Genomic DNA, 14,620 nt, shown 5'->3' with positions numbered 1-14,620 from the left:
GACAATGACAACATTAAGTTTATTTCATATAACAGAACATTTTCTTTTCAACATTTCTGTATGAAAGCAAACACCAATAAGGCAAAAGAAACTCCACCTCTCCCTCTGCTACAAGCTCACTTATCAATAGCAGTAAAACTTACAGTATCAAGAGACCTGCAGATAAAGCAAAGAGAGCGGATTCCAAATAAATGGTTTGCTCGATAATAAAGTGAAAACTGTTTTGCATAGGGTTCCCTTGGGGGAAAAGGCACAATTGCAAGCATCTCCAGAATCAAGCTTAGCCTCATAGCGGTCGGCCTGAATCTCACACACTTTAATTTGGAGTGAGGTTTGTGAGGCTAAACTACGATCAACTGAAGGGAAAACACAGAAGCATTACTTCATTATAAAAAAAAGGGTCTGCCGTTTTACTCCTTGCATAGAGTAAATCTAATTTTCTACGAACCTGAGGGAGAAAATGGCAACAAGGCACAACGTTGAGCATGTTCACAGACAAGATACATTATATAACACACGATACATACAGATATCAAGGCTTTACAGGTCCATATATGCATATATATATACGTGTAATAATAACAAGAACAGATTGTGTGCACGGCTAAATAGTAGCGGTCTCACTGGTGATTGTCGACAAAAGCAAGATACACTGTGTAATTCATCGCCTACAGACGGCAGCAGTGCTAAATTACTATTCTAGAAACAACAGTGATCCCTTGTTTTCAACATGTCACAATACAAACATAATTTAGATTGATAGAAAAATGTATAAAAAAACAATAATAATATGGAATGTTTTTCCTTAATAACCTCACGATCACAAGGAAGCAGGGACAGGATGGACTGAGAATCGTCAGGCACTTGGAGAAGAAACGTACAGCAGGGGTAAACATTAGTGCAAAGCCACTTTTAAGGCAGAGGAATGATTCAGCATGTGATAGTAAAAGAAAAAAGAAGAGCGAGAGAGAAGACTTAGAAGGAGGCCACAGTGTGCTGCTCAGATAATTGGCTCCATGGCGCTGGAGGTGGAGTGCAAGCGGAGGGTGTGTCTGCAGAGTGGCTGCAGGATCCAGTGCATGTCGTCTTTGGTGTCTTATGATTAACGGCTGCTGAGATTGAAAGGCTGAGATATAAAGTCTTTTAAGTCTCTTACAAGATAAACTGCTAAATGTTGTGGAATTTTGGTTTCCTGCAAACCCAGATGTGAGGGAGGCAGCAGTGATCGAGAATTACTTTCGTTACTGTTATATAATATATTCTAAAATAAAAAAATAATCCAGGATCAGTGCCACATCGTCACAGCGGAGTGCAGCTCTGTAACTGGTCCTGAGTCAGTGGAGTGTACGTGCGTGTGTGTGTGTGTGTATAAGGTTTTATTTTAATAGAGTGGTGCAGGAATAAGTCCTAAAACCCGGGAATAAGTAGGCATTTGAACATCTCTGGTTCCCTCTTCAATAATTTCATGTTTTTAAGGAGTTTTTGTTGGGTAGAGGCCTGAAATAAGGTCTGTGGATAACACAACCTGAAGAGATTGTCAGGTTTTGTTTTACGAAATAAAATACGTAAGGAAATATAATTCTTGTGAATGTCTGTAGCTTCTATGCGTCATAAAAACGGCGGTTGCTAACAAGTGTCTAAATGAGAGTGCCAAACCCAAGGTCTTCGGAACGGATGTTGTTAGTTTATGGCCTAATATAGCTTTTTTTATAGCTTTTCCCTTCTGCTGATTGCATTAACGCTTCAAAAGTCATAAAAGTGGTGCTAAGATGTGGATATTATCCTGCTGAACAAAGTATCATGATCTAATTTCTGGCAATATTCCAAAATCCAATGGAAAAATCCAATTGCTTGTTGTTGAGGGACCCCCTTGTTATGCTAATTTCCGGGTTTGCCTAAATAAATGCTCGCTGCACCACTCTATTGGTTAGAGCTAGTTAATCGCACCAGCAGTGGCGTCTCCACTTGTGACGTTTTGAGTCCCGGGTATGACTTTCCATCAGGTGCATCGTACACGCCGCCCTCAGCCGCAGCCTGCCGCTCGCACAAACTGCCCAGCAGCTGAGCGGTTTTGAAGACGGAGGCGTGACCAGCGGGCTGCAGGGACCGGACCTTCTGCAGGTTCTGCAGGGTCCGCAGCATCTCTGCTGACACGATAGGCAAATGCTGTTCCTGGATCATGCTGTTGGTGGCAGAACGCGTGACACCGTCTCGCAGTGCTGAGGACCGGGGAGCCGGCCTGGTCCGCTGAGGAGCCGGGGGTCGGACATAGCTCGAAGTTTTCTTCTGCGGTGGGGGAGAATCTTCCTCATCCTCCACCGATTGGTCGCTAGAAGGCACGGTGCTGTCATCTGAGTCATCGCTCACACCCTCATCAATGTCTTCATCGTCTTCTTCTTTGATGCCATCTCCATCGGTGATGTAGATCATATGATTGGGCAGAGAGGTGAACTGGTACACCAGACGCTGGCCTTCAACTTTATTCAGTATGCCTCTCTGGTAGTAGTACCTATACCAACAGAAAGAATTATCGTTAACAAAAACATATAAAGCATAAACACAAATATTTTCCATAAAGTAGAGTTATGACCGTTGCTGCATCTCACATTGAATACTTTAGTTACTTCATCACCATTATGTGCACTGTGAACACTTATGCAGTGTGTGCGGAATCGATGATTACAGCTGTTAGCTAGCTAGCTAGCAACTACCGTTTGTGGTACCAAATCATTACAGACTTCTCGATTAACCCTAGAAAAATATAGGTTGCATTCTTTCGACACCAGTATGGTGTTCTGTGACTTAAATTAAAAAAATATAAAAAACATGCATAACTCTTATTTTTTTTAGTGCTGTGTTTACTGAAGCATTCACATTCGCAGATAGCCGTGTCATTTCTGCTACAGCCAAGATTGTGATTGTTTAGTGCAAGAAGTGTCCAGCGTTCCACACTCAACGTTTGGAATGTTACGAGTGCACAATCCGAGTACCAATGGCATTTACCACACTTAACATTGGGATGCACTTATGTATGAAAAACAGCACATGTAAGTTTAGAAGTACGCAATTTGAGACACAGCATATGTTGGTATTTTTAAGCAGCATTATACTTCTTTTGGTAGTTTACCTAAGAGCTCTGCCCATCGTCTCATAATTCATATCTGGCTTGTTCTTGTGTTTGCCCCAGAGTCTGGCCACCGCTTTTGAGTTGACTAACTTGAAGATGCCCGCCTGGGGATTAGTCCACTTAATATAGCGGGGGCAGACCTGTCGGTCCTGGAGCAACTCCATCAGGAACTGCCACAGGTACAGCGTGTTTCCTCCTGAAGCACAAACACAGGAAACATGATGGAAAAGGAAAGGCGAAAGAAACAACATTAGGAATTACTGTCGTAAAAGCTTTGTTGAAAAGTTATTGAACCCCTGGGATGCACATTGGTTTCTTTCATCTGAATGAGCATGTACCGCAGCGGCCTTAATGTAACTCAGGCAGCAATTATTTCAGACTTGAGCCAGTATAAATCAAGGATGATCCCCATGTTGGCATTTCCTATATACAAATATAATAACATTATTCTTTGTATGACCACTATTTCAATCATACAAATTTATAAACAACCTTCCACATAAGATACATACACAAGATTCTAAAAATAATTGATAAATAAACGAGGTCTTCTTAGCCTGCTTTACAAGTAGTTATGCTTAGCGATCTATACAATACACTGTGAGTATCTCTTCCTGTTGCTCTTCTCATCATGAATTTCTAAAAAAAAAAAACGTTGACTGATACAACCCAACCATCATTTTCATTAATTATTTTTCTAAACAAGCCACAGACAACCTGGCACCTGATACGATGTAGGTCATGCATGAGTCGTGTTCAGCGAGTGGCTTCTTCTCAGTAGCTAGGTATGCAAACTTTGTCCAATACCACACGCTTAAAACAACATTACTAGGTGGAAAATGTTGCCACACAAAAGATTAATATCTGCCACTGCTATCTGCGAATGGCATCTTGTTTTCAGATTTTTGCCGATTGAATTTAACAAGGCGATAGGCTGAGGCAATAGGCCAATACTGATGTTGGGCGGATGTGTTATGGAAACTTTACTGGGACTGACTTAGTGACATTTTAATTTTTGTATCACAAGGAAAACCCCCAAAAAGCGTAATTGGGCCCCAATGGTTTCATATGTGAAAATACCTTTGTTGTATTTGTCCTTCTTTACTACAATATCCGGTGTTGGAGACTCTGCCCTTCTATGTCGAGGTTTTCTCGCTGAGTTTTTGAAAGAACAAAAGCAGAAGTCATTTACAAGATATTTTATATAATACCATTTATTTATTATTACACCAACAACGTTTGAAAGTATCTGACCTCTCTTTTTTGACTGCAGCTGTGACACAGGCTTCTTGGTGTGCAGCGAGTGCCATTGCTGCTGGTCAATAGCTCCCACAATCCCCTCTGCTGAGACGGTCACCTGGGTAACAGGAGTTGTGATGACATCACCCAGTGACGGTAGGAAGGTCTGGGCTGCAGGGGGGCACAAAAAGATTTAATGAAAGAGAACAGCACTGTGACCACCATGTCTAAAAATAACAACGCGCAGTCAAACATGTCCTGCATCAAAAATCAGCGGCACGCTTTTATTCATCTTCACTCTGTTCATGTGTATGTTAACATAGGTGTGTGTGCTTGTGTGCTTACAGTAGTGTTCAAGTGACAAGGTGTCAGGGCAGTCCATGTTAAGAAGCAAGTCAGCAGCAACAAGTGTCTCCATGGTTTCTTCCTCTCCACTTTCATATTGCTCCACTGCAGGACATAGAGAAAGGAGTGACAAACAACAACATTTTATTACCAGTTGAAAGAGGGTGGCATTTAGTAATAATTCAACATGAGAAAAACTGGGAGGACAGAGGTTTAAGGTTGAGACAAATTACAAGAAACATCCTCTCACAGCTAGAGATATCTAGCAATGCAGTTGGTTTTAGTAAGCAGTGCAAGTGGCTGTGTACATTGTCCTGCTACCCCAATACAAATCGGTAGAACTGAATTACATTTATGAAAGGTTGAAAGCAACATTGATGTGATGAAGCATCTTGATGTGTTGGGATTTTCACCTCCAGAGTAGTCCACCACAGAGAAAATTATTGCAAAAATCCACCTACGGCTGCGCAAACATGCGTGCAAGATGGCAATCAAATATATTGTTTCTGTGACAGTAGACCTGGGCAAGTTAGCATTAATGCAATTGCCACTTGGCGGAGGCAGAAATCGGACAATACACCATTTGTCCTTTAGCTTACTTTTCAGACCTTTCTGCTATTTAACTAGTTTTAACACATTCTCAATCACAACATTAGGGTCGAGGTGCTAAAACTGGCACATATCATCGGTATGAATGTAAGTGTGCCCTGTTTAGGTGGCCTACTTTATACTTCTACTCCAAGACATCTCATTGGTAGATATTGTACTTTTACCCCACTACATGTATTCAACATTTTTAGCAACTTTTCAGAAATGTTAACAGAATGCATCTTCTAAAAAATAAACAAATTGCCTAGCTGTTTAAGTGTTTCAAATACACTTGGAGGGCATTTTCCTGAATAATTAATACATAAAGTACATATTGCAGATAATACTTCTTTACTTTTACTAAAGTAAGATTTTGAATAGTTCTTCCACCACTGCTTATATTGTTTTTACTTCAACAAAAATATTGGCATCGTTGGGCTTCTGTAGTTTATCACACAGCAGCGTAGTTATTTTCCACATGCATGTCCATGTCCCCGAAGCTTAATATTATCAAAGGGAGTGAATTGTTTTCTGCGCATTAATGTGTGTGACGTGAACAGGCTGGGAGGCGGTGGGCTAGTGAACATATGCTAGCTAACAGCTGTGTGTCGTGGGCTCTAACACGCTCTGCCGCCGATAAAAACCAGCATACGATATGTCAAAACAGAAAGCCATGTTTATACAAACACGGCAGGTAAGTTGCTGCCCTAAAACATTTTGCAATCTTGAAGTAAATTGTCCATGACGGTGTGCAAGCGATGACACTCACTATTAGCTTGTTACCCGAGCCTTGCCATGCCCAACTTCAACTGCTTGCTCTAACTGGAGTAAAGTCGAAAGACAACACGATATAGTGATATAACTTACTTTTAATTTCCAGCACGGGTGAGGAACTAGCTATAGCATGTGTGCTGTAGCCCGAAATGACCAAGTCTACATCCTTATGTGATTCATTAACGGTCTATCCCAAACACAAGCCAGGAATGTTTTGTTTCACTTCCTGATTTTTTTGCCGAGGGTGTTTCATCCATGTGCGAGGGTTGCGACTGCGCATATGCGTCCCTTGCTTCTCTTCTATGTTGTTATTATACATACATCCATGGTATACATCTAGTGGGACTTTTAATATTGTAGGAATAAAGTTTAGACCGATAATAGTAATTTAATCGGACTATCGGATGACACGCAAATGAGGAAATACAAATGGTTCATGTATACATAATGAAAGCCAGCATTAGCTTAAAGTCTATTTTCACCTGTAGTCCCTGGATAAGGTGTTACAAAAGGCCTCCTATAATCAGGGGTGGGAAAAGTACTCAGATCTTGTACTTTAGTAAAAGTAGAAGTACCAGAGTGTAGGAATACTCTGTTGAAAGTCCTGCATTCAAAATGTTACTCAAGTTAAAGTAAAAAGGTATTAGCATCAAAATATACTTTTATATATATATATATAAAAGTAAAAGTAGTCATTATGCAGATTCAGAATAATATACATTACAAGTTTTGATTATAATTATTGTTAAATGTGGTGGAGTAAAAGTACACGATGCACCTCTGAATTGTAGTGGAGTAGAAGTAGCAGAAAATGGAAATACTCAAGTAAAGTATGAGTACCTGCACATTGTACTTAAGTACAGTACGTGAGTAAATGTACTTAGTTACCATACACCACTGCCTATAATACATCAGAACAGAAACAGAAACAGGGCATGCCGTTTAGAGATTTGAGAAAGGACACACAGTTGTAACAAGGCGTCTTAAAGACACCCTGATGACACGATTACTGTTTGTAGTTATGCTGTTTAAGTCAACAAGTGGTATTAGAGCCAAGTCGTTGATGACTTTTTGAAGTTATGGGATAAAGATCAATTTAATTTATTTACTCAAGATTTACAAATGATTTACCTTAGCTAAAATGCAATTTTAACACCACACTTTTCTTATTTATGTTACCTGAGTAACCTCAGAAGCTAAGATAAATAGAACCATGTCTTTTCAGAAAGATTTTGTTGCCTAATTTATTTTCTAACGGCTACTATTCTGTTTAGATTTCACAGGAGGAAGTCCTTCTGTATCCTCATAAATAGATTTCAGAATAAACACATTTCTTCCGGGCCCTTTTGAGTTGTTAGGTTCCTCCAGTTACCTTGAGGCTATCCTTATTCTAATGGTGTATTCCAAGCTTAACATAGCATATTTGATAGGTATTCCCGAATTAAAAGAAGATTTAAAAGTAATAAAAACAAATGTGCCGCAACAGGTAAAGAATGGCCGGGGTTGTGTGTGTCTGTTGTTTGTACTGACCTTTGAACAGCTGCTGGTGATGCTGTGACTGTTCACACGCTAGCCCTCCATATGAGAGCAGGTGTGGATGGGGAAGCTGCTCCACAATCACCGCAGGGTAATCCGAGTAAGGCCCCAACTGCAACAAAAACACAATCAGATTAGATTTAATCAGATTACAATTTGTCGGATTTAGATGTGTGCTCAGTTTCAATACACAAAGAAAAACTGTTGCTTACCTGTGACATGTTAACATGGTCACTAGCAAAGTCAAAGATGAGCTCCGACTGCTGTAGCATGGCCGAATATTCCAAACACACACAACCTTAACTCCGTGAAAATAGCATCACAGCTGTCATATGAAGATTACTAATTAATGTGTTTGTATGTCCCGACAGATCCAGCTTTTGAAGAGAATCTTCAAATACCAGTGCAGATCTAGCAGAAACCCCCACACAGGATGCAACGATGAGGCCGATCTTCTTCCATGCGGCTCAATCCAGCAGTGATGTGCGTAAACTAATTGACCAGAGACTCAGAGGCGTCACAGGAAGCTGGTGCTCTGCTTCGACTCTCGATGAGGAAGTGGGGGCTGCTAAACAACCCTGTGGTCTGACCAAACCTGCGAGATAGCAAAAGAGAGAAACAAGAGGAAATGTGTGAGCTGCTTGATACAAAAACACGTAAAAAGTGAGTGTACCACACCTGCAGTGAGTATCAGGTGGTTGCCACTTTTCAAGCAAAATGTCTGAATAAAAAACATTTGGTAACTCTGATCTGAGAGGGCGGGGAAAACAGCCCACTAAACTTCCCTCTTGATATATATCATGCTTTTGCTCTTATCTTGTCTCTAAAAGAGGCTAAACCAGCAACAGGAAGGAAGTGTTTGCACTGCTGTGTGTGTGTGTGTGTGTGTGTGTGTGTGTGTGTGTGTGTGTGTGTGTGTGTGTGTGTGTGTGTGTGTGTGTGTGTGTGTGTGTGTGTGTGTGTGTGTGTGTGTTACAAGCAGGGGGAGGCAGCTGGCGTTGAACTTAAAACATCATTTTGCACGACGTTCAAGGTTTCAGGGGGGGTTATGAGCACATTCCAACATGACTGTGAATCGGCCGTTTAGAACAAAAAAAACGTTATCTACCCCCCCTTGTTCCCTACCCGTCACTTGCTTTTCTTCACTTCCTCTGGCCAATTCCTTTTTTAATCTGACAATTCAATTAACATTAATCCCTTTAAGCTTGTACCTCTGATACTAAGTTAACCTTTAGGTGAATTTACTCTTTTCTGTTCCCTCCCCCTCACAACTGTCAAATTTAAAGTTGAAAACACTGTTGCAACACCTGCTTACCTTCCTCTTCTGAAGATAACACCAGCAGCCAAAGCCTCTAAGGAGATGAATATCATAGAACTGCTACATCAAGTTGAAACAGTCCTGATAGTTTCACAGTTTCTGAGCGTGCTTTTTTGTCTATATGTGTATGTGTTTGTGTGAGAGTGTGAGATGGAGGCACAACATGTTTGGGTCAGTTATCACACAGGAAGCACAGCTCAGTTTAGGAGGCACCGCTTCCTGAGTTCCTGTGCCAAACCGCTGCCAACATCATCTGCCAGCAATGGCCTTCTACATTTTTCAGCTTCCTCTGATGTGTTTTGTGCTCAATGATTTAGGACACAAGTTAAACAGAGGATAGTTTCTCTGAGCATTGTTTTCAAGTTAGTGAGGATAAATAAACCTTTGTTTGAATGTAATGTATTCAATATGCAAAGCTTTATTAGTGCAGAGATAAGAGCTGAAACTGAAAAATTAACTTAAACCCCAACAGTTTTCGTGATGATTACATCTTTAAAGGGGGAACTTATTATGAACAATCTCCTTTTCACTGCTTGTGCACATCCATGTAAGTCTCTGGAGTGCCCACCCATGACAAACTCTGAAAAAAAACAACACTCTTTTATGGACGACTGCCACTGTCAGAAAAATTAAACAAGCCATTCAGACTTGGCTTTACTTCGTATGTCACATGAAGGCTAATTTAGAATATTCATTTCCTTTAACGACTTGAGAATTATTTTACTGTGCTTTTCGGACAAGTTCTTAAATGGACAGGCGTTTGAACGAAGCGTTTCAGAAAAGGGGGGATTACGGGTATATTCAGACGGACAGTATGAGAAAAACAAAGCATGTAAACATGATCTAGTTGAAACCTAAAAATACAAATAATAGCCTAAACATTTGCACAATATGTCTCGTCTTTCTAATTTAAAGGTAAGATATATCAGGAGTTCTCTACTACTTACTTACTATAATGTTTTGTATGCTGTATAAAAAGCTTTACTGGTGGAACGATTACAGCTGAAGCTGAACAAAATGTGAATACAATAGTCTACTAAGATAGTAGTTCATCTTAATTTGTTGTGTTTTGGGCATTGGGAAAAAGTCAAAGGCTTTTGTCAATATCTATTCTAGATTTTTTTTTAAAGTTGCAGCCCAAAGGGAGATTATTTAATATGAATCATGTTTTTAATGTTTTACAGAAACTGAGATTTTCCCCGTGTGTTCTGAATGTCAAGTTTGGTTAAACAACATTAATTAACAGCTATACTCTCCACTTCATAACCTGTAAATCTGGTTCTATGTGTTTTTACTATCAATAAACATACAAGAAGCTGCTTGCATATTTGGCTTTTTACTTTTTTTCGAGTGGTAGCCACTATTGCCTGCCTTTGTGCCGTGTGTACATACAGTATGTGCATTGTTAGCGTGCCCTGGAGCCTGCTGCTTCTATAGAGGAGTCCCTGAACAGCACACAGCCTTTGTTCATCAGCACTCCGGTCACATAGGTTCTTCTCTGTGGCCTCGGCTCTGGGATCTGAGTCTGTGAAGTGGTTGCCAGGCCCTTAAGGACACTGATAAGCCCCCCATAACATTCATTCCCCAGTTTGCGTGTACATGTGTGTGTGTGAGAGTGTCAGCGATAGAAAGAGTGCGGCGGCTGTGTTTGACAGAAATGGGGAGAGAGTGTGTACATTTGTGTGTGTGTGAACTAGGCCAGGCTGATAACAGTATGGCAAGCAAGGGAGCTACTGATAAGCCCTTCTTGTTGCTCTCGGGCCTTGTTGAATGAACACAGTGAAAAATGGTGTCTGTGTGCGGAGAGCAGGAGATTGGTGGAGGTCGTCACAACACACCTCTGTCTTTTGGGGGGTCCTTGTGTACACATGCTTGTAGTTTAGCCGTCATTGAAAGCGAAATTGTACTTTTTTACAAAACACATGTGGTTCAAATGTATCAAAAAGCCAAGGTGAAAAACTCACACTCACTTTCTGAAAAATACTTTCACTTTCCTTTCAGCACAAGGCATTCAACACACGACTAGCACTTTCTGTAGCTTTATTCTTCTTTATACAGAGTAGTGGGCCTGTTTTATTGAATAAGAAGCAGTGGGCTTACCTTGTGTTTACAGCATGTGTCTGACAGAGCAGCAGCTGTCCGCAGGATCCAGAAGAGCAACGGAAATTGTTCTCAACCCTTTTGGCAAACAGTGAACCTTCATGTATGCGTACAGACCTGGGATTAGCTTCCTCTCGAGAATACACTGTCACCAAGGAAGGTGCCACATTGGTTTTAGATCAGTGTAGATTTAGTTTTTCTTCTTGCCTTCAGACCTTGCCAGTTATTGCTTCCTCTTTTTTTTTACCCAGAGAACTGCCCCCCTTGTGAGTTCTGATTGGTTACCTGTGTTGTGACTCAAGGTAACCCATAGTGACCATTGTCAGTGTGAAGCAAATGTAAACACGGGTGTATTTGCAATGTAAAGCAGCAGAGAGCAGAGCAACCTATCTGTAAACAGCCCTGTGGAGTGTGATGACCTCCCTACATATCATTTTAGATCAGTTGGTCACCTCCAGCTAAGCCTTATATGATAGAATATGAAGGGGTTATGTTTGACAGTTAATCTTAACAAACTGGGTACAATAAGGGTTAAAAATAAGGATAAAAATATGAAATAAAAGGCATGCAGACTTTTTTGGGGGAAATCTTTTTTACAATAGACTAATAGGATCAGGTGCAAAAAACATTAATCATATACAGTCGATAATTGTAATTTAGGAAGATAATAAAATATAAAATAAATAAAAATGAAATGCATCAAAGAGATAGGGCTTTTTATGTAAATCATATTTAAAAGAAAGTACTATTTAATTTTGTTGCATTCTACTTTTCATTAACTTAATGTATTTAAAAAAAGAAGAAGAAAGAAAAACCAACTCATTATGAAATACACACATTTTAGGATTACCTATGTCAGGGTTTCCCACACATAGACTTTACTTGGGCGGGCCGCCCAGGTATATTAACGGCCGCCCAAGTATATTTCACAACCCATTTAGGTTTTTTAAATTATTTATTTGTATTCGTCCGTGACCACGACGCGATCTGCGATCGATTAACTTGTGGACAATGATCCCTCGCTCTACGCCTCCTGTACCCCGTCCCGGACTGGCCATCTGGGGGACCGGGGGGGTTTCCCGATGGCCTGGCCTGTTAAGTGGCCTGCCTCACACAGCCCTTGATTGGTCTCTGTGTGTCATTCAAGCTCGGGATAACCTCAGCTCAGGTGAGGTAAAGGACTCTGAGTGTTTAGATAGTTAACTTAGTCGAAGTTCTCAGTGGGTCTCAAACGGTTTGGTCACCATTTATGTAAACACATATTTCTATTTGAGGGGGGAGTGATTAGTAAAATATGCATGAATAAAAAAAAAAAAGTTAACACAAACTTTTAAAACTTGTTGAGAGCTAAAACTAGTCTTTGCTGCTGCCTCAAAGAGGAGCATGGGGGAGAGGAGAGAGACAGGTGAGGCTGGTTCAGGAGCACAGACACACTCACAACTATAAATGAACCAAAAACAAATAAATAAACAAGTTTCAGTGTTTTTTTCATATTGGAAATGGTATGGTATTGGTTATGGCCATGATTTTATGATTATTGAAATGTATACAGTTATGTTTCCTATAGGTGTTCCCATAGATCTAGTCTCTTCGTTTTCCCCTCAAAGTGCACCAGATTGATGCATTTAATTCCAAAATAAAATAAAAAATCTTACCGGGGGAGCATGCCCCCGGACCCCCTAGAGGATTTGAGGTCCACCCCCACTTAAAATCACATGGATAGGTTCCTAAATAAATGTACAATGTTTTTTAAATAGTAACCCATGTCCATATGTTTATTTGTGGGTGGTAGATTTAAACTATAGGGCTATCACTATGGGCCCTGCCTGTACCTGTTCGCTCTGCCATCGCGTGAAGGGTCTGCTAACAAGCGACCAACAGAAAGGTTAATGTTAATGTTGTTGCACTTCACAAAGGCATGTCACTTCAACCCCTGAACCCCTCTGAACCCCTCAACCCCCCTCACCCCTCACCCCTGCTACCAGCACCCCCCCAAGTATATTTCAGATCTGTGGGAAACACTGCAATCATTAAGGCTTTTGACTGAAGTTGGTGCTTTTTTGAGTTTTACCTTTTGTGCTGTGTGTTTATATAGGTTTGTGTGCATGTAAATGGTCTGCAAAGGCTAAAATCCCAAATTTGCCTCCAGAAGGAGTTTCTCTCCTGCACTCTCACCCCCCATGCCTGAAACGCCTTTGATTGGACTCCATTTTTTACTTTTACGACATAGCGACATCACTACACTCACGCTTCTATTGGCAAGCGCTCAAAAACATTGTAGATGATAGGCTTAAGTATTCTTCATCTCTAAGCGGTTGAATCACGGCATCATAACAGAGCCGGCCAGCTAACCAATCAGAGCAGACTGGGCTCTGGTTTCAGACAGAGGGTGAAAAGAGGTGCTGCAGCACAGGCAGTATGAGAGAAATAAAGAGCTTTTTGGACATTAAAGCATGGAGACATGTCACAGTGGAGGCACACAATACAATGATGAAACCTGAAAAGGATCACAATAGGGCCCATTTAAACAATGTTATACTGATTATCTTTGTATTTGTTCAAACAAGCAATTTGAAGATATAACATTTACTAAAGTTACAGGAATTGTAAGCTGCCGTGATACAACCAAAAATGACTGTAGGATGAAAGTGAGGGATCAAGGTAGCAGTGAAGGAATATAGTAAGAAAGCTTCCTCCTTCACACACCCACATATCGTCTATGATCCATCACAGAGAGCATACGTGCGTCTCCAAACAAATCCTAGAACAAACACGAGAGTCAGCTGCTCACTTTTGATCTCCCATTGCTTATTCTCTAGCTGTCTTGAATCATTTAAACTCATTTGATAAAGATAACAAAGTGTAGGTGTGTTAAGAAGACGGATAAAGAGAAATTGTTTATACAGTGTGGGTTCGCATTTTTTTAATCTCTGAAGCTGTTGCAGGTCTGCTAAAAGTGTACTTCTAAGAGTGTGTGTGTATTTTTAGATGGTCTGTGAACCCTGCACCCCCATGGCATTGATCCTTAATGCACACACTAGCACACCATCATCATCGGCGGTCACTCGTAGTCGAGTATGACTGTCCTCCTTCTTGGTCCTTGTGGGTCTTCAGGTGGGCATAGAGGCCGATTCTGGACCCGATTATTCTTGTGCAGTGTGGACAGGGGAATGTAGTGGTGGAGGGTTTGGGTTGGACCTGTTTGGTGGTTGATCTCTCCTTCCTGAGTCTGCGCTTGTCTTGTGCAGAATGGCAGAGGTCATCATCATATAGTGCAGCACCCTCACGGACAAGGTTTCTCCAGGTCGCCCTGTCTGTTGCCATGTCTTCCCAAGCTTTTAGGTCTATGTGGCACTTCTTTAGGTTTGTTTTTATGTTATCTTTGTACCTCTTCTTTTGGCCTCCAGGGGCCCGTTTCCCTTTAACAAACTGGGAATAAAGGACTTGTTTTGGGAGGCGAGAGTCAGGCATCTGAGCTGGTTTTGGGCAATGGTGGCAGTGATGGTGGGAATGTCAGCCTCCTCCAGGACGCTGGTGTTAGTGCGCCGATCCTCCCAGCTAATCCTGAGGATTTTTCGGAGGGATCTCTGATG

General features: G+C 41.0%; 1 protein-coding gene across 2 annotated transcripts; it reads right to left on the bottom strand.

Annotated features, from left to right (window-relative positions):
* On the bottom strand, positions 1-11,260 carry LOC104967951 (ETS-related transcription factor Elf-1-like). Of its 2 annotated transcripts, XM_010797492.1 has the most exons (8): positions 11,028-11,260; positions 7,822-8,204; positions 7,604-7,721; positions 4,712-4,816; positions 4,382-4,537; positions 4,208-4,282; positions 3,128-3,323; positions 1-2,509 (listed from the first exon to the last, which is right to left on the bottom strand). In XM_010797492.1, the coding sequence occupies exons 2-8, from the start codon at positions 7,879-7,881 to the stop codon at positions 1,921-1,923; spliced, it is 1,299 nt and encodes a 432-aa protein (XP_010795794.1). In that variant the 5' UTR covers positions 7,882-8,204; positions 11,028-11,260; the 3' UTR covers positions 1-1,920. The 2 variants fall into 2 exon arrangements, with proteins under 2 accessions (XP_010795794.1, XP_010795795.1); XM_010797493.1 differs by lacking the exons at positions 7,604-7,721; positions 7,822-8,204; positions 11,028-11,260 and adding an exon at positions 6,167-6,288.
* Between the last annotated feature and the right edge of the window lie 3,360 nt (positions 11,261-14,620).

The sequence above is a fragment of the Notothenia coriiceps genome, unplaced genomic scaffold, assembly GCF_000735185.1.
Source record: "Notothenia coriiceps isolate Sejong01 unplaced genomic scaffold, NC01 NC01_scaffold00038013, whole genome shotgun sequence".
NCBI classification, from domain to species: Eukaryota; Metazoa; Chordata; class Actinopteri; order Perciformes; family Nototheniidae; genus Notothenia; species Notothenia coriiceps.
The sequence above is the reverse complement of the archived record's forward strand: the minus strand, read 5'-3'. Positions and strand labels throughout refer to the sequence as shown.